General features: G+C 56.5%; 10 protein-coding genes and 1 non-coding gene across 11 annotated transcripts; 5 read left to right on the top strand and 6 right to left on the bottom strand.

Moving 5' to 3' along the window:
- Window positions 1-447: 447 nt before the first annotated feature.
- On the top strand, window positions 448-1,864 carry TRAVEDRAFT_69076 (uncharacterized protein; the record flags this gene model as incomplete). Its single annotated transcript, XM_008036073.1, has 1 exon — window positions 448-1,864. The coding sequence occupies one exon, from the start codon at window positions 448-450 to the stop codon at window positions 1,756-1,758; it is 1,311 nt and encodes a 436-aa protein (XP_008034264.1). The 3' UTR covers window positions 1,759-1,864.
- Window positions 1,865-1,924: 60 nt separating this feature from the next.
- TRAVEDRAFT_t38 lies at window positions 1,925-2,018 on the top strand. The gene has a single exon. It is a non-coding gene; the product is annotated as a tRNA-Arg (tRNA).
- Window positions 2,019-2,609: 591 nt separating this feature from the next.
- TRAVEDRAFT_62662 (aspartyl-tRNA synthetase cytoplasmic) lies at window positions 2,610-6,614 on the top strand. Its single transcript, XM_008035958.1, has 13 exons — window positions 2,610-2,999; window positions 3,055-3,112; window positions 3,169-3,261; window positions 3,316-3,536; window positions 3,589-3,669; window positions 3,723-3,788; window positions 3,842-4,249; window positions 4,300-4,575; window positions 4,629-4,793; window positions 4,853-5,080; window positions 5,140-5,691; window positions 5,746-6,057; window positions 6,125-6,614. Exons 1-13 carry the CDS (start codon window positions 2,646-2,648, stop codon window positions 6,203-6,205), a joined length of 2,895 nt encoding a protein of 964 aa, XP_008034149.1. The 5' UTR covers window positions 2,610-2,645; the 3' UTR covers window positions 6,206-6,614.
- A 72-nt stretch (window positions 6,615-6,686) lies between these two features.
- On the bottom strand, window positions 6,687-7,883 carry TRAVEDRAFT_69074 (uncharacterized protein; the record flags this gene model as incomplete). Its single annotated transcript, XM_008036072.1, has 1 exon — window positions 6,687-7,883. One exon carries the CDS (start codon window positions 7,881-7,883, stop codon window positions 6,687-6,689), a length of 1,197 nt encoding a protein of 398 aa, XP_008034263.1.
- Window positions 7,884-8,358: 475 nt separating this feature from the next.
- On the bottom strand, window positions 8,359-9,950 carry TRAVEDRAFT_69073 (uncharacterized protein; the record flags this gene model as incomplete). The annotated part of the gene is made up of 2 exons (XM_008036071.1): window positions 8,359-8,466; window positions 8,526-9,950. One exon carries the CDS (start codon window positions 9,948-9,950, stop codon window positions 8,526-8,528), a length of 1,425 nt encoding a protein of 474 aa, XP_008034262.1. The 3' UTR covers window positions 8,359-8,466.
- Window positions 9,951-11,386: 1,436 nt separating this feature from the next.
- On the top strand, window positions 11,387-14,236 carry TRAVEDRAFT_34148 (RabGAP/TBC; the record flags this gene model as incomplete). Its single annotated transcript, XM_008035455.1, has 13 exons — window positions 11,387-12,314; window positions 12,373-12,396; window positions 12,458-12,554; window positions 12,610-12,705; window positions 12,766-12,849; window positions 12,899-12,962; window positions 13,015-13,116; window positions 13,235-13,347; window positions 13,403-13,574; window positions 13,630-13,829; window positions 13,888-13,942; window positions 13,998-14,065; window positions 14,119-14,236. The coding sequence occupies 13 exons, from the start codon at window positions 11,387-11,389 to the stop codon at window positions 14,234-14,236; spliced, it is 2,121 nt and encodes a 706-aa protein (XP_008033646.1).
- Window positions 14,237-16,437: 2,201 nt separating this feature from the next.
- On the bottom strand, window positions 16,438-17,118 carry TRAVEDRAFT_43162 (D-aminoacid aminotransferase-like PLP-dependent enzyme; the record flags this gene model as incomplete). Its single annotated transcript, XM_008035598.1, has 2 exons — window positions 16,438-16,823; window positions 16,890-17,118. 2 exons carry the CDS (start codon window positions 17,116-17,118, stop codon window positions 16,438-16,440), a joined length of 615 nt encoding a protein of 204 aa, XP_008033789.1.
- Window positions 17,119-17,299: 181 nt separating this feature from the next.
- Window positions 17,300-20,224, bottom strand: TRAVEDRAFT_43161 (uncharacterized protein; the record flags this gene model as incomplete). Its single annotated transcript, XM_008035597.1, has 10 exons — window positions 17,300-17,359; window positions 17,419-17,511; window positions 17,561-17,704; window positions 17,755-17,829; window positions 18,779-18,913; window positions 18,980-19,114; window positions 19,181-19,320; window positions 19,379-19,642; window positions 19,697-19,868; window positions 19,943-20,224. 10 exons carry the CDS (start codon window positions 20,222-20,224, stop codon window positions 17,300-17,302), a joined length of 1,500 nt encoding a protein of 499 aa, XP_008033788.1.
- Window positions 20,225-21,769: 1,545 nt separating this feature from the next.
- Window positions 21,770-23,314, bottom strand: TRAVEDRAFT_69072 (NADH:flavin oxidoreductase/NADH oxidase; the record flags this gene model as incomplete). The annotated part of the gene is made up of 6 exons (XM_008036069.1): window positions 21,770-22,027; window positions 22,088-22,222; window positions 22,282-22,430; window positions 22,492-22,755; window positions 22,808-22,979; window positions 23,036-23,314. 6 exons carry the CDS (start codon window positions 23,312-23,314, stop codon window positions 21,896-21,898), a joined length of 1,131 nt encoding a protein of 376 aa, XP_008034260.1. The 3' UTR covers window positions 21,770-21,895.
- A 1,284-nt stretch (window positions 23,315-24,598) lies between these two features.
- TRAVEDRAFT_114290 (ABC1-domain-containing protein) lies at window positions 24,599-26,999 on the top strand (the record flags this gene model as incomplete). Its single annotated transcript, XM_008036068.1, has 11 exons — window positions 24,599-24,887; window positions 24,945-25,085; window positions 25,137-25,173; window positions 25,227-25,510; window positions 25,560-25,715; window positions 25,766-25,935; window positions 25,986-26,213; window positions 26,267-26,514; window positions 26,567-26,603; window positions 26,654-26,802; window positions 26,849-26,999. The coding sequence occupies 11 exons, from the start codon at window positions 24,599-24,601 to the stop codon at window positions 26,997-26,999; spliced, it is 1,890 nt and encodes a 629-aa protein (XP_008034259.1).
- Window positions 27,000-27,121: 122 nt separating this feature from the next.
- On the bottom strand, window positions 27,122-27,466 carry TRAVEDRAFT_113178 (RNA polymerase II transcriptional coactivator; the record flags this gene model as incomplete). Its single annotated transcript, XM_008036067.1, has 2 exons — window positions 27,122-27,273; window positions 27,331-27,466. 2 exons carry the CDS (start codon window positions 27,464-27,466, stop codon window positions 27,122-27,124), a joined length of 288 nt encoding a protein of 95 aa, XP_008034258.1.
- Window positions 27,467-27,996: the final 530 nt, after the last annotated feature.

The raw sequence follows: 27,996 nt of genomic DNA, 5'->3' as shown, positions 1-27,996 counted from the left end.
CGCCATATGCTCGTTGGTGTATATGGCCGTACCATCTTAGCTTCATACAGAGCGAAGAACTACAGACTTACACGGCCTAAAATGACATCGACAATGACGATCCAATATGTGTTCCAATACGCCCGCGCGCAGTACGCCTACCGTTGTGGGTTCAGTCTCGACAACATTACAAGATGGGACCTAGATTGGGCCAAACTGCGGCTGGGGTGCCGCAGCGAGCAAACTCAAAGTAGCCGCTCCCACGCGGCTGGCTCGAGGCTTTGACTCGTCTCGCGCTTCTTGAGCGTTATGTGCTGCTCAGGCTGCGCGTAAAGAGCACATGACAGAACATATATACAAGTTCAACGCACTACAGTGTGGCACAGCTTAATTGCGCAGCGCTTAGGACAGATATATGATGGTATCATGTAAAGCTCCCGCTAACCAGAGATCTTCTCCTCATTCACGATGAACTCCCTCCCGCTAGAGACCTTACAGCGGATCTTCGAACTTGCCTGTACCGATGGCGGGCGCACGGGCAACTCGCTATCCCTCACGTCGAAGGGGGTCCGTTCCGCCGCTCGGACAGCACGCTTTCGCTCCGTCATACTCAACGTCAACCATCGCCCCCTCCAGAGCTTCATGGCACTATACGAGCGCGAATGCGATCCCGCGCTGGGGGACAAACTTCGCATTCAGCACCTATACCTCACGTTCCCCAGTATCGGCGGCACGGGTACACGTCCCAGGAACGCAAGTCGACGCTCCCTTTCTCCGTCTTCACGTAGGGAACATAGTCTGTCCTACGAATCTGCACATTCGAGCTCTCCTGCACGGTCGCAGTCGCGGCCGCGGTCTCGTCATCGCACGATCTCGCGCACGGCATCCTCCGAAGATATCGCACCCCCATCGGACGGCCTCGAGACCGAGGATGGGGACATCTATGTATGCGAGTGGCCTTCGCGCGGACGTCAGCGCACCCCCGATACAATAGCCTCGCCAGGCTACCTCGCGGCCGTGCGGACACTCTTCCGCCTCAGCGCACCCGACCTCCAAACCCTCGCTATCAAAAGCGGGGACTCCTTTGGCGGTCAGCTCGAACTCCCCTGCATCGAGCAGCCGCTCCCGAATCTCCGCGAGCTCGCACTTGTAGATGTCAGAGAGCCGAGGGCGCTCTTCGCAGAGGGCACGAGTGGGGCCCCACTATTCCCCCACCTCACGCACCTGCACATCGTCTCCGACTTCACCGTGAGCGACCTCGCCTTCCCGATGTGGGCGGCGCACGCCCCGCGCCTCACGCACCTGCGCGTCACTGGCGTCACCAGCGGACACGTCCCGCAACTGGCACAGGCGGTCGGGATCATGTTACTCGAACACCACCCCCCTGTGATTGTGGACATCCCCGGGAGCTACAACCCGCCGAGCCCCCCACCGCCGCCTCGGCCCAGGACAAATCCGCGCGTACGAGAGCTGGTGATGCAGCCGTGTCCGGCGCCGCGGGGAGGCCTCTGTGGTAACCCGATGATTGAGCACGACGAGATGGTCGACGATTTGCAGCAGATCGAGCGGGAGTGTCGAGGGTCGGGGATTCGCGTAGCCGTGCTATTACCCACGAATGATGCAGACGGGCGCGAGGACGTGGCCGAGCAGGCGCAGGAGGACTGGGTGGAACGGATACATCCAGGGGGTGATGCAACAGGATGCTGGCCGGGGTTGCTCTACGTGAGGGATGTGTTGACCTATGATGATGACGATGCCGACCTGCAGTTGTTTTTATGACACTTTGCCCCTCGCCCCCTTAGATCACACACAATATTTAATTTCGTCGAGAGGGTTGTGTAGTACTATAGCTAGTGAGTGTGTTTCACGAACCTCCTTCAAAACATCCAGGCCTTGTTGCCAGGGACACACACCATCTATACACTCCGAAGAAATACAGAGGCAAGCCCCCGTTGTCTAATGGCTATGATATCAGACTTCTACGGAGGGTTACTCCCCGAGGAATCTGGGGGTTGCGGGTTCGAGTCCCGCCGGGGGTAGTTGGTTTTTTTGTAGCCTTCGTCCTTCTACGCGTCGTATGAGTTGAGCCTGTCGGCACCGACGTCGCGGCACGTCCTCGCAAGGCATCGTTGTCGCACGGTGCGTATATATGACGAAACGCGTTGGCCGCGAGGCGCACCGCGCACGGTAGGTGGAGTGGACGGTGATTCTCGTTGACAACTGATGCCGAACCTTGTGAGGAGGAGCGGCCCAGAACGGGGCTACAGTTGCTCCTTCGTAGCGCCGCACAAAGACATGCTGCTCGTCGTCGGACACATCGCGAGCTGCGTCCGAGGCGTGTTCATCGGAGGTGCGCGGACATGACAGATAATTCCGGAGTCTTCGCATTTTACGGTAGTCGGACTGAGTAATCAGGGAGGACGAGAGCCGCGCCGAGCTGCAGGTGAGCGAGGCCAGCTTCCAGATCTGGCGATATTGATGGATGACGTTGGGCGGATTTGAGAATGACGTCGTTTCTCGATTCGTCCAGGACGTCGAGCACCTCAGCTAAATGCCGACGGGCTTACTTGCACACGGCCACCCTCATATACCACCCACTCCTCTCTCATCGCGCGCGCATACATCCCGCACACACCCACCTCTTCCACCCCCTACCACCCGCCGTCATGGCCTCCTCCCTCAAGAAGGTGCTCTCGAAGGTGGTCTCGCATACGCGCTCGAGCTCCAAAGCCAGTTCCAAGGATTCGTTGAACGGCGGCGCGCACCCGGTTACGAATGGCAAGATTGAGAAGACGGCCAAACCCTCTGTAGAGATAGACGACACGAACGCGAAAGGCGAGACCGCCGCGCGCAAACAGCAGGCCAAGGATGCGGCCAACGGACTACCCCGTCCGAGCACCAACAGCGAGCGGCCACTGTCCTTTACCGAGCAGAAGGAGGACCGCAAAGCAGAGCGGGAAGCCAAGGACGATGAAGAAGCCAAGGCGCGCAAAGAGCGGATGCAGAAGTTGCACGAAGAGGTGAGTGCCTGCACGGGTCTGCAGAATTTGTGTGGCGTACTGACATGGGGTACAGGACCCGCTACGAGACAACTGGGGAGATCTTCCATTGAACATGTCGCAAATCCGAGTCGGTACGTCACGTATGACTTGGGAGTGCGCGCCCTGTCCCGCAACTAATTCGCGTTAGAACGTAAATATAACCAGCTCCGCGACATCCCTAATATGAAGGAGGGTGACCAGGGCATCTTCCGCGCGCGTATACACCATATTCGAGCCCTTGGTGAGTCTACTTGCTGCTCGACTGCCCGAATACAATGTTGACCTGTGGATGTAGGGTCGAAGATCGTGTTCCTGATCTTCCGACATCAGTTCACGACTGTACAAGGCGTCCTGACAGAGGAAGCCGACAAGGTTTCACAAACTATGGTTCGCTGGGCCGAGGGCGTCTCACGAGAATCCATTGTTCTCGTCGAGGGCGTCATTCAGAGACCGCCGCCTGACCAGGAGGACGTGCACGGCACCACTATACACCAATACGAAATCAAGATTGCGAAGGTGAGTCCTTCCGGACTCACTGCACAACGCCCGCCCTTACGCTCCACCCCAGTTGCATGTTGTATCCGCGCCTTCCACGACCTTGCCTTACCAAGTTGAGGACGTCTCACGACCAAAGGAATATTATGAGAGGGTGAGGGTTGGCTCATACGGGCAGTCGCACATAGACTAATGTCGTCTGAGCAGGAGGATGCACAGTTTGTGCGTGTTGGCGAGCGCACCCGTCTCGACCACCGCGTCCTAGATTTGCGCGTAAGTCATCATGATCCTCCATGATTTCTGATTTCTAACAACTAGCCGAACAGTCACCCGCGTCCCATGCAATATTCCGGATACACGCTGGCGTCTGCGAGCTCTTCCGCTCGTATCTCACCGAGCGCCATTTCACCGAGATCCACTCCTCGAAGCTGCAAGGCTCGTCTACGGAGTCGGGCGCGGCGGTTTTCAAGGTGGACTACTTCCGGCGGCCCGCGTACCTTGCGCAGAGTCCGCAGCTCGCGAAGCAGATGTGTATCGCCGCAGACATGGACCGGGTCTTCGAAATTGGTCCCGTCTTCAGGGCCGAGAACTCGAATACCCATAGACATCTGACGGAGTTCACCGGCCTCGACCTGGAGATGGCGATCGACAGCCATTACCACGAAGTCGTCGACCTGCTGGACGACCTATTCAAGGCGATCTTCAAGGGGCTTCAGTCGAAGTTCCGAGATGAAGTGAGTTCTCATATGGTTGATTACTGAAGCGTTCTGACGGGTCGCTTCAGATCGAGACTGTCAAGCAGTACTACCCGAGCGACGACGTCGTTATCCTGGACAAGACGCCTCGGTTGAGGTTTTCAGAAGGAATCCAGATGCTGAAGGACTCCGGGTGGAAAGAGGACGACGGGAGCGAGCTCTCCGAAACCGACGACCTCAGTACGCGCGCGGAACAGCGCTTGGGACAACTTGTGAAGGAGAAGTACGGCGCGGACTTCTATATCATCGACAAGTTCCCGCTGGAAGTGCGGCCGTTCTACACTATGCCTGATCCTGAGGATAACGTGAGTGCAGGTTCAGTAGCGTATTTTCAGAATCTAACAGATTGCATACATAGCGGTGGTCGAACTCGTACGATTTCTTCCTGCGTGGTGAGGAAATTCTCTCCGGTGGCCAACGTATCCACGTCGCGCCCCTCCTGGAAGAGCGGATGCGGGAAGACGGCGTCGACCCGGAGTCGATGCAGGAATACGTTGACGGATTCCGATGGGGCTGCCCTCCGGTATGTGGCATTGCTTTGTCTGTTAAAAGTGTGGTTCCTGAACTTTGCGATGACTCTAGCATGGAGGAGGTGGTGTCGGTCTCGAGCGTATCGTTATGTTGTTCCTCAAGCTCGGTAACATTCGCTGGGCGAGCCTCTTCCCGCGGGACCCCCGCAGCTTCATCGTGCGCGGCCAAGATCCCACAGAAGCCGCGCTTGTCGCAGCCAACTCGCTCATTCTCCACGGACCTGAGTCAACAACAATCCAACCCGGAAAGAGGTCTGGTGACCTCCCACCACTGGAGAACGTGAGTGTGGTAACTTTGCATGAATGCAGTCGCGGTTTTTGACGCATACATTCCGGTAGCTTATTGCGAAGTACGGAGACGCGACGAACACGAGCTGGACGGATCCTGCGTGGACAGTATGGCGAGACAAGGCCACGGGCGCCGCGGTGGGATACATCCCCGAGAATGGCTTCGCCGTCACGTTCGGGAACCCGCTCTGCTCTGCAGACCAGATTCCTCGTGTCGTCAAGGCGTACCTTGCCCACCTCCACGAGCAGAACCTCAAGCCCATTTGGGGCTGCGTCGACAGGTCGACTGAGCAGTACCTCGCGGAGGACCTCGGGTGGGGTGCGGTCATTGCAGTCGCGGAGGAGCGCATCAATCCGACGGAGGTGGACCCGGCGGAGAGCGATAAGACGGTGCGGCGGAAGATTCACCGCGCGGAGCGCGAGGGCGTCAAGATCGTCGAGGTCGGGCCGGAGATGGACCCGCAGGTGAAGAAGCAGCTCGAGGAGCGTTGTCAAGAATGGGCGGCGAACCGGAAGGGGACACAGATCCACCTAACGGGCGTACGGCCGTTCGACGACATGGCGCACCGGAAGTACTTCTATGCTACGGACAAGGACGGCAAGGTACGTGAACTAGCTTGATAAGTAGAATGCAGAGAGCTCATCTGCGTTGTCTAGCCCTGCGCGATGGTTGTCCTCGCCCAGCTCGCGCCCAAACACGGCTTCCAGATTAAGTGGGCGCTCGAGTTCCCGGGCGCACCACTTGGCGCGATCGAGTACATCCTCACGTACGTGATCAAGAAGCTCGGCGACGCGGGCGTGAAGTCTGCTACCTTCGGCGCCGGTGCAATTGACAAGTTTCACCCCGCGGAGAACGTGCGCGGGTTCCGCGTCAAGGCGCTCGAGAAGGCGTACAACGGGCTCTCATCGACGTTCAACCTCACCAACAAGGGTGACTTCCGGAGCAAGTTTGGGACGTGGCAGGATCCCGTGAGTGGTGCCCACTCACAGCGGCGTCGCACGATGTCGATTACTGACGGGTGTTATGTGTTTCTAGATGTACATCTGCTACCCCAAGGGCGGCCTGGGGATGAAGGGCATCGACGCCATCATGACCATGCTCCAGAAGGAGAAGTAATCGCTGGTGCGCTGAAGCCGATATACCCCGGCCGGCCTCTCCGTACTCAAGCATCCACCATTCCGCGTGTATTCAAACATCTCCTGGGACATTCCTGCTTCACGTTACGAGTCCCCCACGCTGTCCCATTCCGCTCATTCCCAGTCCTGATGCCCACCCGCTCAGTAATGTATTTCCTCTCTATTTCTTCCCTCATACACAAGGTTCCTTCTCCTCATGTTTCATACACCGTTCACGGGATTTGTGTTTGTTCTTGGTACCGTGTCATTCCGTAGTATACGTAGGACCTTGCTTGTTCTGTTACCCGAGCTGTTGCTATTGCAGGCTCCCCACGTACCTACATACTCGTACGTTAACGTTGTAGAGTAGATAGTGCTGTAATGTGCCCCTCAATGTATCAATTTCCGCGACTCCATCATGCTGTACGGGTACAAACGCGTTCTTGTTCTTGTTATGAATGGTGTACAAGCGTAGATCATCTTCAGTCGTTCATATCTTCTCCCGGGCCCGGCGCCACTGCCATTTCTTTCCAGCAGCCTTCCCCGCCGTCTAGACGCTCTTTCCATTCATCCCAGACTCTACGGCTCCATTCATCAAAGGTCTCTGGGCCAGGCTCGAGCAACGTGAGGTCCACGCCGCGCAACCGACACGCGCCCTCCAAGTGCTCTATGGACTCCTGAATCACGCTCTGGTGGGATGGTGCCGGGGGAATGTCTGGCTGCAGGATAATATGACGAAGGTTCGCGTACCCCGGCCGCTCGAGCTCATCCCCGGGTGCCAAATCGTCTGCAGGGTCTCGCGCGATACCCAGACTTGCAGCCAGGGACGCTCCCAGCATCACAGACAACGATGAAACCAGCCCTAAGGCGAGGGACGCCATCATCCGGCCGCCCAAGCTGCTGAAGCACGTACAGCGCAGATGGGTGACGTTCGGGGCGTGCGTCTCGAGGAGCGCGAGGTCGTCGTACGGCCACAGCCACAGGTCCTTGCGGACGAGGTGGAGGCGGGTGACCGCGGGGAAGAGGACGGGCACGCCCTCCAGGTCTTCCCCGTGCACGAGGACCTCGCGGAGACGGTGCAGGCCGAGCACGGTGAGCTCGCGCAGGCGCGGGAACGGCCGGTCGATGAAGGGGAGCGGCTTCGCGTCTCGCTCCGCCGCGGCGAACCCGTACTGGAGCACTAGGGTCTCGAGGTGGGGGGCGACGAGGCACACGAGGGCGCGTGCGGCGGCGGTGTAGCTGGGGGTGTAGGAGATCCGTTGAGGCTTGTGTGCGTCGTCTGCGTGCTGGTGAACGCTGCTCTCGCCATCGCTGCCGCTCTCCGCGTCCGAAGATAGAGGGGACGGGGTCCGGCTTCGTTCCATGCGTGGAAACACGGAGACCAGGACGCGGGCGACCCCGCCGCGCGCGATCAGCGCGGCGTTGGACGGTATGGTGAGATGCAGGTGCGTTACTTTGGGTGTGGTCCCGAGCCGCGGGTCGCATGCGCGTTCGTATAGGGCGGTGAAGGACTCGAGCCGGGATGGGTAGGCGATGAGGGAGACGGTGTGGAATCGCGCGGCCCAGGAGGCGGCGCGGATGACCTTGGATGTGCGAGAGAGCGAGCAGCCGGTGTATCCGCCGTCGTCACAGATTAGGGAGAATATCTGGTGGAGGATCTCCAGCGGCAGGACGTGCATGGTAGCGGATGGGGCTGGGCCTGCAAAACCGTTCAGAATGAGTTAGAACATAGACATATGGTCAGGTGCAGCCCTGCGGTTAACGGCAGTGGACGCACCCGGGACAGTCCACGTGACAGAGTGGCAAGTACAGCCGTTGCAATGCGTTGTTTGCTCGGATCTATGGTCGTATGCAGCCACTAGTACTGAGGAGAGTGGGTTATCGAAGGATGTATCGCGCTAAGCTGTAGCACACACGATTGTAGCGCAGTAATCTCGCGTGGCGGACTCAGGGCGTCAGTGACCACTTGACAGTAGTTACGTACAGTGCGCGGATGAAGCAAGGTGAGATCTTGTGGAAGCCGCTTTAACACTCTGTCAACAAACAAGTTCAAGAGAGGCACAGGTGACCGAATATTTATGTCCTCATATCAATCAGGAGTTCAATGTCCCACCTCACCTGTCGTATGGTCCAGACTGCATATGCATGCTTCGATGATAAGGGTATATAAAGCATGAGCGCAACATTATGTTGAACACAAGACCAAGCAGATACAAGGGGAACAACCCGACGTGTATAGGCAGGGTAAGGGACGCGAGCAGACTATACAATTGCGAGACGTCAGCGGGCGTGATCAGTGTCGAGGGGAGTAAGAAACGTACCTATGTGGCTTCCATGTTTGACTGCTCGTTGCATGGCTCGAGCTCCTTCCAACAGCCCGGACCACCGAGCATACGTTCCAACCACTCCTCATGCAGCCTCGCATCCCAGTCCTCAAAATGCATGTAGAACGGCGGAGCCACCGCGATCTTCACGCCTTGATCCGGACACGCGTTCTGGAAGTGCGCAAAAGAGTTCGAAAGCAAGGCATACGCCTGAAGGGCCGCAACGCGCTGCTGCTCCAACTCCGTTGGCGGGTCCTGGTGCAGGATGATGGCACGCAGGGTAGGATAGACGCGCCTTCGCGGTGGTGGGAGGTCGGGGAGGTGCGCGATCCCGAGGCTGTTCGCGAGCGAGGGCATGAACTTGCCGAACGGCGCGCGGAGGCACGATACGCGGAGATGGCTCGCGTGCGGGGCGTGCACGCGCCAAAAATCCATGCAGTCGTGCCCTGCGAGTCCCTTGCGGACGAGGTGCAGACGCGTCGCGGCCGGGAAGAGGGGCGCGACGTTTGCGTGCGGCACGACGAGCTCGCCGACGTCGGACAGTCCGAGGAGCGCGACCTCGCGCACTCGGGGGAAGGGCATATCGAGGAAGGCAAGCGCGGGAGAGAGTAGGCGGACCTGGCACTTGAACCCGCGCTGGATGACGAGGGTCTCCAGGTGTGGAGCGACGAGCCGGGAGAGCGTGTGCATCGCCTCTCTGTACTCCGGGGTGTAGACGATCTGCGGGTATTCGTCGCTGGGCGACGGGGGCCGGACGACGGCGGGAGCGTGTGGAGGCGTGTCTGGGTGGGGCAAATCTAGCTCGACAGGCGCGTGATTGGAGGGAGCTGCGGCTGCGTAGTGGTTAGGCGTAATCGCCTGGTAAGAGGATGTCGTCATGCCACCTTCCGCCAACTGAAGAGACGACACCGGCTCCACTGGCGACGAGGTGCGGGTTGAGGATGCAGATCGACTGGAGGGCGTATGTATGGCGAGCCTGGATGGGGATGTAGGAGAGCTAGAACCAGAAGCAAGGGAAGGTGTGATGACTACCACTGGGGGGGATAAATGTGCATCTGGTAGAGTCACGCTGAGAGTGTTTGGAGAACCAGTCTTGACGCTGTGGGTGTGTGGCATGGAAGACATATCTTGGGCGCCGCCGCAGATGAATCGGCTTGGACCTTGGGAAGGGGGTATAACGAGGCGGAGGTGCTGAACCTTCGGGATGTCCCCCAGCGTGGGGTCGCATTCCTGTGCATATAGGCCGACGAAGGAGTCGAGGCGTGCCGGGTAGGCAACGAGAGAGACAGAGTGGAAACGGATCGTGCGCACCGCTGCGCGCACTGCTTTGGAGGTGAGGGACAGAGAGCACCCGGTGAAGCCTCCGTCTGTGCATGCAAGCGCAAATATCTGTTGCAGAGTTTCGAGTGGTAAGGTGTCCATGGTGGGGAAGGAGGGGTTGCCGAAGTGAGAGTTTGAGCCAGTATTTATATGCTTGGGCGAGGCTGCGCAAACGAGAGGGATGCTCCTCCCGACAGTGCCAGGTTGCTTCTTCGGGACATTTGGACATTGGGCAGGAGCGCTGTGGCCGACGGCTGCGGTCAGTGGCATGTCATCGCAGAACTTACATATGAGTAGCACACATCGGCGTGTTCCTCTTGGCAGTCACAACCACACAGGGTACGAAACGCAGATAGAAGCCACAACCCCAAGGAAAGTAAGTTTGGCCGTGACCGCATGCACGTTTGTCCCAGCAAGCCGATACCGCAGTGAGGCCTACATGCAGCGACATGCTGATGCCTGAAATGACAGAACACAATTCAGCAGGGCCGACATCATCAGTGAACGCAGACCTGATTGGCTCGGCGGCAGCAGTATGACTCCTGCACGCCCGCTAGAAGCATAGCCACTGCGCACAGCTGGATTCTGGAGAGAGCTGAGGGCAGAGTTTCTGGACGTGCTAGGTTTGGCTGACAATGAGACGCAGCATGCCTGCCATGCGCCTCCGGACAACTATGGGGGTCTCGGGTAACATAGCCTACGTTCCCGACGTCTCGGAGAGAACTTTTGAGGCGTCAGCACTACCATTTGAGTAAGATATACGCAGCAGCTTACTCCATGAAGGGCGCTACAAGGCGCTCCGTACTGAGTCCTGCTGACAGACCACGTTTCCGGTGGCTGCGGGCGGTCCAGCGTGATTGTGTTTCCCGTAGACAGACCTTCCATACTATGGCGTTTCGGAGGACCACGATCGGAACTACAAGTGTTCCGCGTGTGGTCCCCACCAGAGTCTAGGAAGCACGTTCTTGTAGCACAGCCAGATAGCGGGCAAGAACAAGATGGTCAACGAGACCAATGGCAGTGGTCCCGCCCGAACCCGGTTATAACAATTCGGGGTTGTCTACACCGTCTATAAAATGCCGTGCTGCGTCGTGGCAGCAGATATATGCCTTCCGACGGAGAGAGCTATATTGTCAGTATTTCAGTTACATGCACATGTCTATTACTCACAAAGCCAAGCCTAAAAACCCGAGGGATGCAAAGTTGCAAACGGCGTAAACCAATGCAAGCAGAACTGCACCAGTTTATAGCATGAGAGTCTCTTCTCTGCTACTTCATGGGGCATCCTTCTGCCTGTCCAGACGACAGAGAAGGGATGGTTTGCAGTACGGGCGGACCAGGCAGAGCGATGCAGATGATGATGATGACGATGATGATGGTCCTCGGTCAAGATGACTGGACGGACGCGCTGAACAGGCGCTGCCACTCGGTTACGGCTTGCCCTCTTCCACCACCACCGCTCTTGTCCTTTGCTTGGCTCGCCGATCGTCGAGGCTTTCTTGGCTGCCCTCTGCCAGCTTCCCTAGGCTCACGTCTATATGTCCGAAGAGGCTCAAAATGCATCCAAGACGCTCACGCCGTTGGTGACCGCAACGGAGCATACGACGTTGACGACCGCGGAAACGGACACGCCCGTCTCAGCGGGAATGCCTACAGTCACTGCGCTAAATCCGCCGACACGGCTTGGGTCAATTGACGAGGATGAGGCTGCTGCTGCGACTTCAGCAGCTACTGCTGAGCTTGCGCCGCGAGACGCGTCTGAGGAAGGACCCATTGAGGCGACGAAGGAGGAGGCCTCCGAGACATCCGCGGCGGAGCCTCCAGTAACGCAGTCAAATTCGGATAACAAGTCTGCAGAAGCGAAGCCTATTCCAGAACACAGTATCTCAGAGGACGAAGATGAGTATCTCTCGTCGAAAGAGGAGACCTCCGGCGAGAGTGTCTCAGCAAGCCCAGCGAAGACTCGTACATCCATCCCTCCCCCGGTGGTGACGGACAAGGTTTCCGCAACATCGCCAGCCACTCTGGACTCGCTCCTCTCTCCTACGGAGACGGAGGGCAAGTTTTCTATTCGCGAATCTGTCGCAGCCTCCGACGTTACCGACGACGAAACGCGCTTCTCTACCGTGCTTCTCAGCAGCGCGCGCCAGAGCCTCAACCTCACTCCCGGTCCAAAGGTGTCTATCGCATCCAGCGACCTAGTTTCCGTCGACGAAGGTACGGGCTCGGACGAGATCACCCTCGTGGACGACTGGCGGAAGCACAAGAAGACCGCGTCGAACTCGACCATCCTCTCCGTCACCAACGTGCCGTACCTGATTTCGCAACTAGATGAGGGTACCGGGGCGGACTCGCGTGAACGCCCGAACAGCATGGGAGGCAAAATACGAGAGGAATTTTACCAGAAGCAGCCGGCGGGCGAGGTGAGAGACTATACCGCTGAGGGAGAGGTCGTCGTAGATTGGGGTGCGTGGTGCTACCATCTATCTCGTCATGATCGTTGTGTGACCGCGTTTGTACATAGATTTCTGGGGGCAAGTGATGAATGGTACATCGCGCGACTTACATTTGTTTCGAGCATTGTTCCTGAGCGCTGTATGCGAGCCTAGATTACCAAGGATTCGCATCACAACATCCCGAGCAGCTAGCGAGGGCTATCGAGCGAGGGATCCCGAAGGCATTGCGCGGCATGGTCTGGCAACTAATGTAGGTATGCCGGAGCGGTGGTATGCCCGGAGAGTGCATGTCTGATTATTCTTAGGTCGGCATCCAAGGATCCGGAACTTGAGGCGACGTATCTTCGGCTGCTAAAGGAGCCAAGTCCTCACGAGAAAGCCATCATGCGCGACTTGGGAAGGTTCTGATCATCATGCATCACCTCTTGGTGGAGGAATCTCTGCTGACGCGTCGCCTGCAGGACATTTCCACATCATGCATTCTTCACGGACGGGCATGGTATTGGTCAGGAGAACCTATTCAACGTGCTGAAAGCATATTCTCTGTACGTAGCTTGTTGCCTCTCAACCGAACGTATATTCACAACGGCAAAGGTATGATCCACAAGTGGGCTATTGCCAAGGTCTACCGTTCATCGTTGCAATTCTGCTTCTGAATGTGAGTTAGCTCGTTTGCAGACGCACACGACCTCCTTGCTTACGCTTACTAGATGCCTGATGAGGAAGCGTTTTGCCTCTTGGTTCGTCTCATGCACTCGTACGATGTCCGTGGCCACTTCCTCCCGGACATGCCCAAGTTGCAACTTCGGCTGGTAAGTGCTTATATGCTCCCCGCAAACAGTCCTGTCTAACTCTTGAGTGTCTATATAGTTCCAGGTAAGGTCGCTTGAATGCGCGACGGCCGCTCGTGACTGACACTCTAGGGGACAGTTCGAACGATTACTGGAAGAGCTTCTCCCCGTTCTTCACCTTCACTTCGTCCGACAAGGCATCAAGGCGAGCATGTACTGCTCACAATGGTTCCTCACTATGTTCAGTTACCGGTAAGCCCTTCTACCTGTCGCGCGTTGCAATCTCTGAGCGCATACCGCACGCCAGTTTCCCGATGGAGATTGTCTTCCGAATATACGACAACGTTCTAGCGAGCGGCATCGAGGCAATGTTCACGTTCAGCATGACATTACTCATCAAGAACGAAGAGACGTTGCTTTCGATGAAGTTCGACCAACTCCTCTCGTTCCTCAACATACGCGTGTTCGAAGTATACCAGGTACGTCAATCGTACCATCCTCAATCTAATTCCTTTCTCATGACTGCTACGCCAGGTGGAACCACCATTTGAAGGCCAGACGGATGTAAAATACCACGTGGACCACTTCGTGCAAGACGCCATGTCGCTTCGCATCACGCCATTCATGCTCGACAGCTATGCACACGAGTATGAGGAGCTCGTTCGCGCGCGGGACGCTCACAAGCTTGAGATCGATACCCTAAAGAACTCCAACAGACAGCTTGTCGCGCAAGTGTAAGTTAATATCTGTCTTGCTAGTCTACCTTATGTGACTGATCGCGGGAATGGACAGTAAGAACCTCGAGTCGAACTTGGCACAGCTCAACACGGAGCACTGCGAAGTCCTGGTCAGTCTCCTGATCGCATAACAGTTTCCACCTCTCACGATCATGCCATATGTAGAACGAGCTTGTGAGGGCACGTTTACGACACGAGGATTTGGAGTCGGAGCTCGTCCGATATAAACTACTGTGTGTCCTTTCCTTCTCATCCCTCTCACCGTGCATTGAACATCTTGTTTTAGATACGCTGAGGCGATGCACCAGAGTGAAGACGCGATGTCCTCCCACCGCATCTCACTCGTCGCGAGCAGCAAGCGCGGCAGCGCCAGCACCACGGATAGCCGACGGGCGCTACCGTGACTAGGTCTGGGCAGCTTTGGGGGGTTCGGGGTGAGTGAGTGAGCGAACGAGGCCCGAGGGGGAATTGGATACTGGATGTCGGATACCACGGCACCCTGCACTAGCTATGCATCATGCGCCGAGACTCACTTGCATTCGTTGATGTCGTTTGTTACAAATTGTACTGGATCCCAGCTTTACATCATGTATGTCGAGTAATAACGCAGTTTCCATAGATGAATTTTACGCCATCATCATGACAAGTTTTCTTTGGGGTGGGAGATGCTTCAGGCCCTTGGTCGCGGAGATTCCCCCAGGTTAAACTGCATCAATATACAGGGCGCTTAGGCACTTCGTCGATGTTCCGTCTCCCCACCATGACAACATGCGCGGTCCTAAAGGAAATAGTTCTTTGAGTAGTCAATGGCTGAGTACTTTATGATCTAGATCCCTTTGAGCGGCTCTTTTGATTGATACGTAAGGTCCAAGTTACCACCAGAATCCGCAGAGCCATACTGCGGACCGTACCTGGAGGATACGTAGTCTTTCTTCCCGTCTCCTCCCACTCAGTTCGATCTGGCCGACTGCGATATGCGGCTCCCTCTTGAAATATGCGAGCTGATAATTGATTTCACAGCTGACGAACCGCCTCTGTGGACTACACGAGAGGAGTACGAGACGTTCAAAAACTGTGCCCTCGTCTGCCGCGCATGGGTCTCGCGCAGCCAGTGGAATCTGTTCTATTCTACCCACCTCGACAAGGCATCGCAAGTAAATCAGCTCATTTCCCTCTTTTCCGCCAACCCTGCCCTGGCCGACCTCGTCCAGTACGTTCATGTCGGCCACTTTCTCCTTCAAACAACGGGATACGGGGACACCTTCTCCAAGGACGGCTACATCCCCTTCGCAACCGGACAGCTGACGCGAGCGCTGCAAAATGCACGCGTTTTACGACTCACGGGCTTAACTTGGCCCTCCTACCCGCCCGTGTACAAGTCTCTCCTCAGACAGTTCAAGTCCCTCGTTGAACTCCAGCTCAACTCGATTACCTTCGGGTCCGCGGGAGATGTGATCCGGATGGCATGGAACTGCCCTGCGCTGCATACTCTCGTGCTAGAGTATATTCGGATCACTCAGCCTGCGTCCGAAGCGGAATGCGCTCGCCTGCAGGGGTCCCGCCGACCACAAGCGTGCAATCAGCTGCGACGTGTCGTACTAGAGGATGTGCGTCGTATTCATGGGTTTGATCTCGCGCAGAATGTCTGACATCAGAGCGACCGACACTGGCAGTGGCACGATTCCGAGGCAACGCCTCCTCTATTTGCGCTCGGAGACGCGGTCACGTCACTGCAGCTAAGCTTCAACACGACGCAGCCGTGGCGATCCGGAGGTGAGGTTCCAATTCAATTGGATACTATGAACTTGTGGCTAACCTCCGCTTACAGGTCGCGTTTTGGACCTTGTGTCGCGCTGCCATGCCTTGGAGACTCTTCAACTGACCATCGCGTTCACTGGATATGAGCCGGCACATCCTCCGTCAGCAGACAGCGTTGCACACCCCGGCCCCGAGCCGCACCGACACGCGCCGCTCCTCGCCTTCCTCTCGAGTGTACAACCGGGACATCTGCGGAAACTGACGCTCATCCTGCGTCCACAAGTCACCCGCCGTACGTGTGAGCCGCCGAACTATGAAGAAGAAATACCCGGGGACGACATACCGTGGCGAACCTACTTGATTAGCCGGTCTAGGATGATCAGCAAGGTTATTGGCCACGACGTCAAGGCGATCCTTGACCAAGAGCGCTTCTTGAATCTTCGGGAGCTCGAGTTCGAGATAGAGGACGACGTGTGGACGCACGACGAGGATTGGTGGTTGGAGAAGTTGGCAGCGGTCTTACCGCGCTGGCCCCAGCGGCTGGGAGTGAAATTGGAGCCTCGTGAGTATAGCCATGCTCGTCGCGTGCATCAACTCACTACGGGACCGCGCAGCGCCAACCGAAGACGCAGATGTCTCGGAGCTGTGGCTGGCAGACGAGGGCGAAGATCCAGGAGATGCTGGTGTGTAGGCAGCATCGCCGATTTGGTGGGTTTGTCTATACTTGTTCCAGAGCGTACGTTCAGCTTATATCACTTGGCATAGTGTAGTAGTCACGGCGCCGCCTAGTTGAGTGTGATTCGACTGCGCAACATCCAAGTTGCTTATTACAATATTATCAAAGTCCCTAGTCGCATACGACCGACCATCCATCCCACTCAACACGCCCGTCTTGTATGTCCGTGATGCGCGTATGCAGGGCCCGTCCTACCGGCCCAAGCCCGCCTTCAAATGAAGGCAGAATCATTTCTTCGCCTTCGTAGCCAATGCGTGTGATGGGCACAACGATCACAGCAGTGCCGACGGCGAAGATTTCGAGCAATCGGCCCTCGACCAACCACTGCTGCAGCTCTGATATGGTGAATTCGCGTTCGGCGGGGTGTAATCGCATAGTGTGCGGCAGGTCTGGGAGCGTCGTGCGTGATGAGTGCGCGCCCGCGAGATCAAGAACAGATTCACGGGTGACACCCGCGAGGATAGTGCCATCAAGAGGTGGCGTGAACAAACCGACACCTAAAAATTGGTGACAGTAGGTTGGTGTTAGGGATCGCCTTTGCTGGCTGTTGAGAACTAACTCACCGCCATCGTCGCGCCGCAACACAACGAAAATGTTCATGACACCTGCTTCGGTGATCTTCTCCCCCAGAAGCCACAGCGTTTGGTCGTAGCCCTTTTCTTGTGCGTCTTGATGGGGCCCGAGGACGGGACCGTAGTTGCCAGCGATCTTGTACTCGCCGGTGCCTCCGGGCCATGCGCGGATGTTGTCTCGGAGGGCAAGCAACGAGAGGGGCCGCACGCCGTTAGACATGTAGGGTCCCGTAGGCGCGCACATAACCCATAGCATCGCACTGTAGGATACAGAGAGGCCCATGCCTGCGGGAATGGAGATGAAACGGCGATCATGCTCAGAGTGAGGATGAGTTACCTGTACGTGTTCCAACGATCATCGGACGGATATAAAGGCTATGGCCCCGCTCAGCAGGAATCCATCACCGCTCGATCTTGACAAGAGTCTTGAGAAGCTTCAAAAGCTCCCCGTGGTTGAATAGCTGTTTGAGAATAGGACGTGAGAGAGCGAAAATAGATATTTAAAGCAGTTGAAGCTCACCGGGAGCGCGAGCCGTGCAGCTGAACGGGCAAATCTTGCCATATTATCCTCTGGGCGGAAAAGCCGTGCTTCACCCTCGGGGCCTAGGTATGCCTGGTTATAGTTAGTACGCGCATAAAAGGGCAGAGGCGACTGCGCATACTTTCATCCCTTCAAATGCAACGGTGGCGTACTGCAGGCACGAAGTTGCGGGCTCGAAGGTCAACGGTCCGTACGGCCTTATTTCGGGCGCAGACCAGCCCTTCACCGGATCGTATGTGGCGAAAATCATATGATCTGTCATACTCTGGAAACGGATAAGAAATGTTCTTCGTAGAGTTAAACGCAACGTCGCACCTGTCCGAAGCGAAGTTCACTGATTGGGGGGACATGCTTCAGCTCGGTTGCGAGCTTGAGAACCAGTTTTGACGCCTACGCGGGGTGTTATCCCAGTATCTCCCGGGCGTGATGATACTCACATCAAGCTCTGCAGGACGTTCGTGCAGTTTCAGTCGTCTAAGGATAAGTAGTGGTTGCCTGCACGCCTAGAGTAGGAGATAACGTTGGAAGGTCCGGGATGGAACTTGGAGTGGGTGGACCGGGACCTGGTTCAAGTTGGTACTGCTCTCGTATATGTATGGACGCTATCTATGAGAAAGCATCCCACCAGCTTGACGTCAAGAACCACTAGGGTCCTGTCATCTTAGACAGTTGTCGAGATGTAAGGATAAGGGGGGCGGTGTATGTCATGCCACCTGACGACCTTCAATAGGGCGCTGCACAGCCTGAAAGAGCGTCTTGCGGCCTTCTGAACTGGCGTAAATCAACATTGGCAATTGCGGTTGACACGGGGCCCGCATAAACTCACTGAGACCGCGGGGCTGCTTGGGATAACCGAAGTCGAGTGGTATATAGGGTTTAAAATGTTGGATGCCCCTGCTGGCCGCTCACACGGAATGCTGCGCTGGGGCCATATCGCCAGTCAGTGCCTTTCAACGTACGACCAGCCAGTTTGTAGTGCCACGAGTAGATTGTTAGCGGGTTTGTCTATCTGCGAGGGGATAACTGGGCGTGAATTGTATGTGCAAAGTAAAAACAGGTCTCGTCGAGCTCAAAGAGTCGAAGGATCGAATGCATGCTGTGCAGACGCCCGGGAATACCCGTGCATCCCGATTTGGTGGACCCGGAAAACCTCGATGGACGTCCAACCCCAGCGTGTTCACACCGTGCACGCGGAGTATATTTATGGTGAAAGTCAATTCATATATTGTATATGACCACATCTGGGATATGTGCGTGATTTGTGCATATCGTCGGGACTTGAGCAACATTTACAAACTATTTGTGATACACCTCTCAGAAGTTGAAGAGTCCCCTACACCTTGAACTCTTTCTTCAGGGATTCTTCGTAGGTGGGGTAGTCGACGTAGCCGTGCGGGTCCTCCGCCGTGTAATACACCTCGCGGCTCCAGCCCTGGAGCGGCAGGTTCTCGCGGAGCCTGATAGGAAGGTCGGGCTTAAGGCGGCCGACGCGGAAGAAGAGTCAGTAACCGCGGTGTGGTAGAGTACAACGACGACGTACGTTGGCCAGGAAGCGGCGCCCGAACGCAATCAGCTCGCCGGTCTCCTCGGCGCGCTCTATAGCAGTCTCCCGCGTGTAGCGACCCGCAGAGATGAGCGTGCGCGGAAGCCATATCTTGCGGATGAAGTCGTTGCTCTGCAGATCGAGGTCAGTTCGTCGTCGAAGGCGGAGTAGCTGGTAGACGGTGAGAGATAGACATACCTCTCCTTCTTCAATGTCCTTGTCGTCAGTGCCGGACAGGCCGGGCTGCACGAGGTGGATGTATGCGAGATCGGGATGCTCCTCCGCAAGGCGGGTCACGAAGTGGGAGAACGTCGGGATCTGGTCGGTTACGGCAACGTCTAGAGGCCCGTCATATGAGATCGAAAAAAGAAACAGGCCGCTAGCGGGCGAGCTCACCGTTGTACGCGCTCCACGGACTCATCCTGACCGCGGTCCTCTTCGCACCCACAGCCTTGATCACGGCGTCGACGACCTCGAGCGGGAAGCGGCACTTCTTCTCGGGGGACCCGCCGTAGTCGTCTGTCCGCAGGTTGGTGTAAGACTGGAGGAACTGGTCGAGCATGTAGCCGTGGGCGGAGTGTATCTCGACGCCGTCGAACCCGGCGCCGAAGACGGCGTTCTTGGCGGCGGTGGCGAACCCCTTAACATGTTGCTTGATCTCTGCTCGCCAGCGGTCAGTGAGAGGGGTGCGTCGAGGGGATCAGTACTACGCACCATCGACAGTCATGGCCCGCGGGGCGATGTCTCTCCCTTTGAGGGGGATAGCGGAGGGCGCGAGGTAAGGGTAGTCTCCGTCCTTGGCGAGCTCCTCCAACTCGGTGGCGCGCCCGATGGCCCAGATTTGCATGAAAATGTACGACCCCTTGGCGTGGACGGCGTCCGCCACCTATCAGTAGGCGCGATATGAGTGTTCGGCGGGGTAGATGGGAGAGGAGGGAGAAGGAAGGGACGGTGACTCACGCGCTTCCAGGCCGCAATCTGGTCTTCATTCCAAACGCCGGGGATGTTGACGGAGATGCTGCCCGCCCAGGGCGCGATGTACGTGGCTTCGGTGATGAGGAGGGTGCCCGGGACCGATGCGCGCTGGGAGTAGTACTGGACGGCGATGTCGCCGTGAACGTGCTTGTTGTTGGCACGCATGCGGGTGAGCGGGGCGAGGACGATGCGGTGGGCGAGGTGCAAGTCGCCCACTTGCACCGGTTGGAAGAGCTTGGGGAGTGCGGGGGTGATGGTTTGAGACATGGTTGATGGGATGCGACGGTGAAGGACTGGAGTGTGGGGTGGTGAGGACGACTAGAGTGTGCGCTGGTGCCTATATAGCTGGAGACGAGAAAATCGTCGGCCGTTAGTCAGATACGCCCAAGCAGACCTCGGTGTTTTTTTTCTGTGGGCCGCACGAAGCTTCAAAGCAGACCTGTCCATATGCAGAACCGCTATCGAGCTCGAAATGTGCATGGCAGTTGTGTCGCCGCGTCGAAGCATCGGACGAACCAGGGAGTACGTTCCACGGGAGTGAGAGTTAGCGGCACAACGAGGCGAGTGTGAGAGCACCCTGGCTGTAGGCCTGCCCGAATGTTGTGGTTCTGGGGTCCAGGGTGCGGCGAATTTCGCAGCAGCAAAGCGCTGCGTGGTACAGAAGGCGCCGTCATGATGGTCAGGCGGCCGGCTGACATCGCGAAGACCGAATTGACAGATATCTAAGCAACCGGACCCTGTGCACCGGAATTGTGCCGGAGCGTAGATCTATGTGCGCATCCGTAGTATGTCGGATACTCGTGCGGCCCTGACGCATACATTCGCGTATGAACCGTATGTGGTCGGTCATAAGGTTGGGAAAACTTCTGCGAGGTGACACACTAGTCATGAGCGCACGTTTGATAACGAAGAAGCTGCGAGCTGACATTACGTGCGGAGAGGAGAAGGGATCCCTCCTTGGGAACCACCTGGTGACGTTCGAGGTGGCTGGCCGTCCGCGCGGTTGGATACCGCTCATCACGAGGCGGCGTGAGTCGCAAGGAAGATGATCGCAGTTCATGTCTTCCTCCGTATCAGTTTGTGTCCGGAGCTCTAGCTACAGTATGCTCGCAGCGGGGAATCAGAGACGTCAAGCGGTGTCTCTGCGCCAGCTCCATTATGAGCTTTGTCATCCACGGAAATGTGTTCCGAGTTAAGCTTCCTGCAACGCTTGGTCAGCGTTTGGAGACTTGAAAATTGCGCGCTCTGTTTACCAAGAATCGCGTTCCTACATACATTCGCTTGTGCTAAGCGTTGTCGTATGCAATCCTCATGTATGCATCACCGAGTTGCACCGCGTTCTCTTTGTCTGTGCGCCTCACTAAACGGGCCGACATTGTTTTCTCCCATGTACTTCTCAGGGTGCGTTAACGGCGTTGGACGGGTTGCTGCGGTGCGGCTGTCTGGAAAGCCCAGATGATAGCGGTCGCAGCGACAAGCTTGGCGAGTGGCCGAAATTGAACTACGGGTTTAGCGCCGGGCATACACTCCGGTGACGCGGCCCGAGCCTTCCATGGGCGCCTCCGAGACACATTTCCCAAACTCAAAGTGCGTCTTCTCAGGTTGTCGCTGCTCCGCCATCACGATATTCCGAGATTTCCGTACAGTGCCTGCCAAGTTCTTCCCGGGGTGTATGTTAGAATGAAGAAGAGCACATAGCAACACATTGAATCCAAGGGTGATCCATAACATATCCCGCTATGCGCGAGGTCCTCTGCCACACTCATGACTCAGTGCCAGTGCTCGTCCGATTCTCGCAATGTGTATGTGTTACGAACGTCGAATTATCGTGGGTATTTCCCATCTACATGTCATGTATACTCTACAGGACCGGAGCGCGAATGTGTCAAGTCCGGGCGGAGGGAGCAGTCTAGTCACTATGCCACGGTCGAGTGCAGCCTATGCTGTCGCAGCGGCAGCCTGGTAAGGCTTGTAGTCGATGTAGCCATGAGGGTCCTCCGGCGTGTAGTACACGTCGCGAGACCACCCTTCCAGCGGAAGGTTGTCGCGAAGCCGGGTGGGAAGGTCAGGCTGTTTGTAATATGATAGTGAGAAGTTGTTCCGGGACTTGAGTTGGTGAAAACAACATACGTTGCTGATGAAGCGTCGACCGAACGCGATGAGCTCTCCGGTCTGCTCGGCGCGCTCGATTGCGCTTTCTCGCGTGTAGCGGCCGGCGGACATGAGCGTGCGCGGCAGCCAGATCTTGCGTATGAAATCGTTCGTCTAAGCCGTGGCGCGATCAGTAGCTGTTCCGTGATACACGAGGAGCGCGTTGGGCTCACCTCTCCCTCCTCAATGTCCTTGTCTTCGCCTGCAGAAAGGCCGGGCTCCACGAGAGAGATGTAGGCGAGGTCGGGGTGCTTCTCCGCCAGTTGCGATACGTAGTATGCGAAGGTGGGGATTTGGCTGGTGTGGTCCGCCACATCAACATCTGCAACGCATCGTGTGAGTACGTGCGGACAACTTCGTCAATCGCGGACAGGAGGCCTCACCGTTCCACGCGCTCCAGGGGCTCATCCGGACTGCAGTCCGCTTTGCGCCAACCGCCTTCGTGACCGCGTCGATTACCTCGAGGGGGAAACGCGCCTTGTTCTCGACGGACCCGCCGTAAGCGTCAGTCCGCTTGTTGGTGCTGTCCTGGAGGAACTGGTCCAACATGTAGCCATGCGCCGAGTGCACTTCAACGCCGTCGAATCCGGCGCCAAAGACAGCGTTCTTGGCCGCGGTTGCGAACCCCTCGACGTACTGCTTGATCTCTGCACCTAATGTGAGTACGGCGATCGCACTTCCACAAGAGACATATCTCACCATCCTCCGTCAAAGGCCTCGGGGTGACATCACTGCCCTTGAGTGGAACGGCAGATGCCGAGACGTATGGGTAATCGCCATCCTGCGCGAGCTCAGATAAGACCGCAGCGCGGCCGATGGCCCAGATCTGCATGAAGATGTACGAGCCCTTTGCGTGGACCGCATCTGCAACCTATCGCGCAAGGATCAAAATTGAACGTATACACGTGCAATGTCCGTAGAGCTTACCCGCTTCCAGGCCGTGATCTGGTCTTCGCTCCAGATCCCGGGGATGTGGACGGAAATGCTTCCAGCCCAAGGCGCAACATATGTCGCCTCGGTGACTAGGAGCGTGCCCGGGACCGATGCGCGCTGTGAGTAGTACTCGACAGCGAGGTCGCCATGGACATGCTTGTCGTTTGCGCGCAGGCGGGTGAGGGGCGCGAGGACGACGCGGTGGGCGAGGGTAAGGTCGCCAACTTTGACGGGCTGGAAAAGCTTGGGGACGGTGGAGGTGGTTTGCGACATGGTGAAGGATGTGGGATGGGTAGAGAGAGCTGATGGTATGATAGTGGGGGACATGACACGGTATGGTCAAAGGTTTTATAGGTGCAGGCCCTTCGGGACGACTGCTCCTCCGCCGGGCGTTAGTCATACCTGTACTTAGTAAGTTCTTCTCTGCGCACCGCGAGAATCCCAGAGCGGAGTTGTCTACTGTTCATGCGCATCACGGTGCACGCTGTTTCCCCACACTGCTGCCTGAAGCAATAACGTGCACAGCGCTGTAGAGCCCTTTTTCGAGTCGCAGTCCTCGCCGGCCAGGGGTGTCCGTATTGTCATCGACGCAGGATCTGATGCGACATGAGGCCTGAGGAGGCGAGTGCAAGGATGACTTGACCATGATGATCATGCTGCAGAAACCCCGGCGCAAGGGGTGCGATGTCGCCTTCGTAGAATCTCAGAAAACACAAGTTTTGCGAAGGTTGGTCCGGATGTCGGCTAAGGTGATCGCGGAGGCCGAGCGCAGATCTTAAGGGGATCTCCCGCGATCTGATGGGCCCCGCTTATGACGGCGCTTACGATCTTGACTGCGACAACATTTGCTGAGCTGAAACGCTGAATGCACAAGCTTGGTGCAAGACCTGGTATGAAAAATGAAATAATGCTACGCTGCGTACTCTGGGATATAGGCGTATGGACAGTCGGCCAAGCTGCTTGCCCACCATGGCAGATTATTCGTGTGTTTGCGTCCCTTCGTTCCGAATCGTTCGGATGCCCAGTATGATCGGTCGGATGCCCCGATCGGAGGTGGATGTTCTCTTGCATAAGGATGCGAGATTTCGCTACGCCCGGTCGGAAAGTGACAGATATCCGCAGTATACTTACAGTGTGGGGTACCGTGGGGTACCGGTGTACTAGTTAGCCGTCGACCTTCGAGCTTTGTAATCTACGTAGTTGGTCAGCGGTCGAATTCGAGGACATCTTCCCAGATATGTTGCTGACCAACTTCATACACTGAGTACCACAAGGATGATGCAACCTGAGAACCGCACTTGTCCGCGAGTCTTCCGAATCGCGGTGGCTGTTCCGGAGAGAGAGGAGCCTTCGGTGGAATCAGTGCCACACATTTAGCGCCAGGGATACACACCGGCAAGCCGGGCCGTCCACCCCCACGGGCGTCTCGAGGTATGGAGCACTCCGTCACTCGCGGACGGCCCGACCGTCTTTGAGGTTGCTCTCGCTCTCGTGCTCTGGTTCGGTTCGCACTTTATGCATTCTGCTGGCATCTTTGGCTAGTTCTGAGACACACCCATGTCCTTTCTGCGACGGTGCAGTGCACTCCATCTCCAACGACCGCAGTCGCCAACAAACCCCGCATTCCGAAAGCTCGCTTGGTGCACAAGACCGCCGCTCAACCAACATTCACGCCTTCTATCCGCACGAGCTTCAGGGAATTCACGTCAGCAAGTTAAAGTCTCGGGATGGATAGTCGCACCGGCGACGCTGTTGTTGCTTGGCGGTACTGGCCTTGTGGTCTACGAGTATAACCAGCCCTTCCGGCACACCGTACTTGCAGTAGTCCGGTGTTCTCGAGTTGCAGGTTCGTGCATACTGTAGCTTTGTCGTGTTGAAGCTTACAGTGCCTTAACCTCTTAAGAGGCCGCCATACTGGGCGCCATCGACTACAAGCTCACCTTCGCGAAGACTTACGAATCTGACGTGGAGAAGTCTGAGGCATACTCGGAATGCCACACGCGAAGTGCACAGCGAGTATTGAAAGCCCTTCTGGCCAACGGAGGTATGTTGCGACCCTTGTAAGAGGAGTGACTGTTTAACCGTGGTGCGTTAGGCATATTCATCAAGCTTGGCCAGCACATGGCTTCAATGTGAGCTTCCACGCATATACGCATCCTGCTAGTGAGTCCCAATGACCGCAAAGTGCAGTACTGCCGTACGAATGGACGAGTACCATGCGCCCGCTTCAAGACCAATGCGAACCCACAGATTATGAAGACCTCGAGCGGCTGTTTGTATCGGACATGGGGCTTTCGATTTCCGACTACTTCGAGGAGTTCGACCCGAAGCCTATCGGGGTTGCCAGTCTCGCCCAGGTGCATGTCGGGCGGCTTAGAAAGTCGGGCGAACGTGTTGCTGTGAAACTGCAACATCCGCATTTGCAAGAGTTTTGTGAGATTGATATGGAGATGGTCGAGGTCTCGCTAGGTGAGCTCGCTCAAGCGAGGAGATGTTCATGTCCTCAGCCGTTCAACAGGCTGGATCAAGCATTGGTTCCCCACCTTCGAATTTACGTGGCTGGGCGAAGAAATGCGCGAAAACCTGCCTAAGGAGATGGACTTTGCACACGAAAAGCGCAACGCGGAGCGTGCGATGGCCGACTTCGAAAATATCCGCACCTCTCTTTACATTCGTAAGTTCTAGCATATACGCCATTCGCATATATTGACATCAAGGCCTCAGCGGAAGTGAAAGAGGCGAGGAAGCGCATATTGGTGATGGAGTATATCCAGGGTGGTCGCGTTGATGATCTCGTATACCTGGCGGACCACAACATAGACCGCAACAAAGTGTCTCTGGAGCTTGCGCGGATATTCTGCCAGATGGTCCACATCAATGGCTTCTTTCACGCAGTAAGTCGCCAGCGCAACCTCATCTCACGCTTCTAACAACTGCCCTCAAGGATCCTCATCCAGGCAATTTGCTCATTCGCCCAGTCGTGCCTGGCTCAAAGTCGCCGTACAACTTCGAGATCGTGCTCCTCGACCACGGCCTATACTTCGACCTTGATACCCCATTACGGATAAACTACAGCAACTGGTGGCTCGCGTTGATAGCGCCTGCAACACCTGAGACCCTTGAAGCCCGGAAGAAGTACGCGAAACTGGTTGGGAACATCGATGCAGACCTCGTGAGTACGATTTCCAAAAGTACAGTCAGTGCATGCTAAGCGCATCTCTTCAGTATCCGGTGTTCGAAGCTGCAATAACTGGTCGTGCTGCGCTCGAAGGCTCATGGGAGGAGATCGATGGTCCGACAGGTGTGCCGCGTGCAAGGAGCATGATCGACCTGTCCGCACAGACGGAGGAAGAGATGGAGGCTATCCGGAAAGCTGTCATTGAGAAGGAGGGTCTCTTGCTCTCCGTATTCGACGTGCTCAGGCGCGTACCACGGAGAGTGTTGATGGTACTGAAGGTCAACGACCTGACCAGGTGCGGCTGGTTGAAGTCCCTGAGAGTGGATATATGCTCACTCAAACCGTAGGAGCCTTGACCGCGCCCTCATGACCACACATTCGAACGTAAGTGTGTTTTAAGAAAGCGCGGAGCGCGTGGCTAACGAGTTCTGTAGATTCGAATATTCTTGATCACGGCCAAGTACTGCACGTTCGCAGTCTGGCTCGACGAGAGTCAACGTGCGGTCTCTGAGCTCCGACGCAAGGGGCTCTCGGGCATGTCACTCAGGCTACTTTGGGACTACTTCTGGGTGTGGTGGTGCGTGTACTCCCTTTGCTGTGTGACATAACCTCATTAATACGTACCGCAGGCGATACGAGAAAATGTACCGCTCGCTTGAGTTTGCGGAGTGGTGGATGGATACGGGCGCGCGCGCTGTTACTGCGAAGGCATGGGTTCGCGGGCTTTTCACCGTCGGTGGGTTGCAAGGTGCGCACCGAGCCGCAGCAGGCCTAGCGTAGATATCCTCTGGTCCAATCACTAGCGGTGATATTACACGTATGATACAGCTTTAGACTAGTCAGCGCAGATGATCCAGATATTCGTACACGGACAGGTTATGGGCAATATTGCAAAGGCAGGACTACTGCCCGATTTTGGCGAAGAAAGAGTCAATCGCGTCGCTACCTCGCTTCAGAGCCTCCCATTGCTCCTTGTTGATTGACACGCCCTTCTTTCCGGGCTTGAGGTCGTTGTCGTCCCCATAGAACTCTCGTATGTCTAGGAAGGTGGATCCTAGATTTTACGTCAGGTTTTTGGTGAAGATATGCGCGAACTAGAGCTCATACGCACCCTTGTACTGGCGAACAGTAGCTCGCCGCTTCTTGCCCAGATCAACGTATTTCTCGCCCTCCTCGTTCACTCCCACCTTCACATCCCCGTGGTCTTCTTCTACTTTCGCTTTAGTGCCATATATGTTGGGTTTCATGATAGACTGGCGGGAGTTTACGAGTTCAGCTCCAACGCTACACGAGCAGCTCCGATGTACTTACAGCTGGTTTCGCTGTGGACTTCCCCTTCTTCGCGTCGACTTTTGGCTTCTTCGCGGGCTTGGGCTCGTCTTCTTCGCTCTCTTCGTCTGATTCAACCTGTTTCTGAGACACATAGCACATTAGTTCGTCAGGGTGAGACTGGGGAAGGAAATGAGAACATGCCTTGGCCTTCTTCCCGCTCCTGCGCGCAGACTGGATAGGTCGCTCGGGCGAAGAGCTCGCAGCAGCAGCAACCTCCTCTTCCGTGTACTCGTCCTCGTCACTCGAAGCAACAGTGGCCTTGCGCTTGGCCATGTAGAACGAAGCAGAGTATTGTGGCGTTGAGTTCAGGAATGTGAGACCGGACGCGTCGCGACGCGTCGTATGCAAGCGCTGTTAACCGTGGGAAGACAGCACAATTGTCGGAATTGTATGCGTGGGAACATCGTCATTATTTGGCGCGCTGAGCCTCCGCGTAAGCGACTCT

This window comes from Trametes versicolor (genome assembly GCF_000271585.1).
Source record: "Trametes versicolor FP-101664 SS1 unplaced genomic scaffold TRAVEscaffold_2, whole genome shotgun sequence".
NCBI lineage: Eukaryota > Fungi > Basidiomycota > Agaricomycetes > Polyporales > Polyporaceae > Trametes > Trametes versicolor.
Note: the sequence above shows the minus strand (reverse complement) of the source record. Positions and strands in the feature narration are given on the sequence as shown.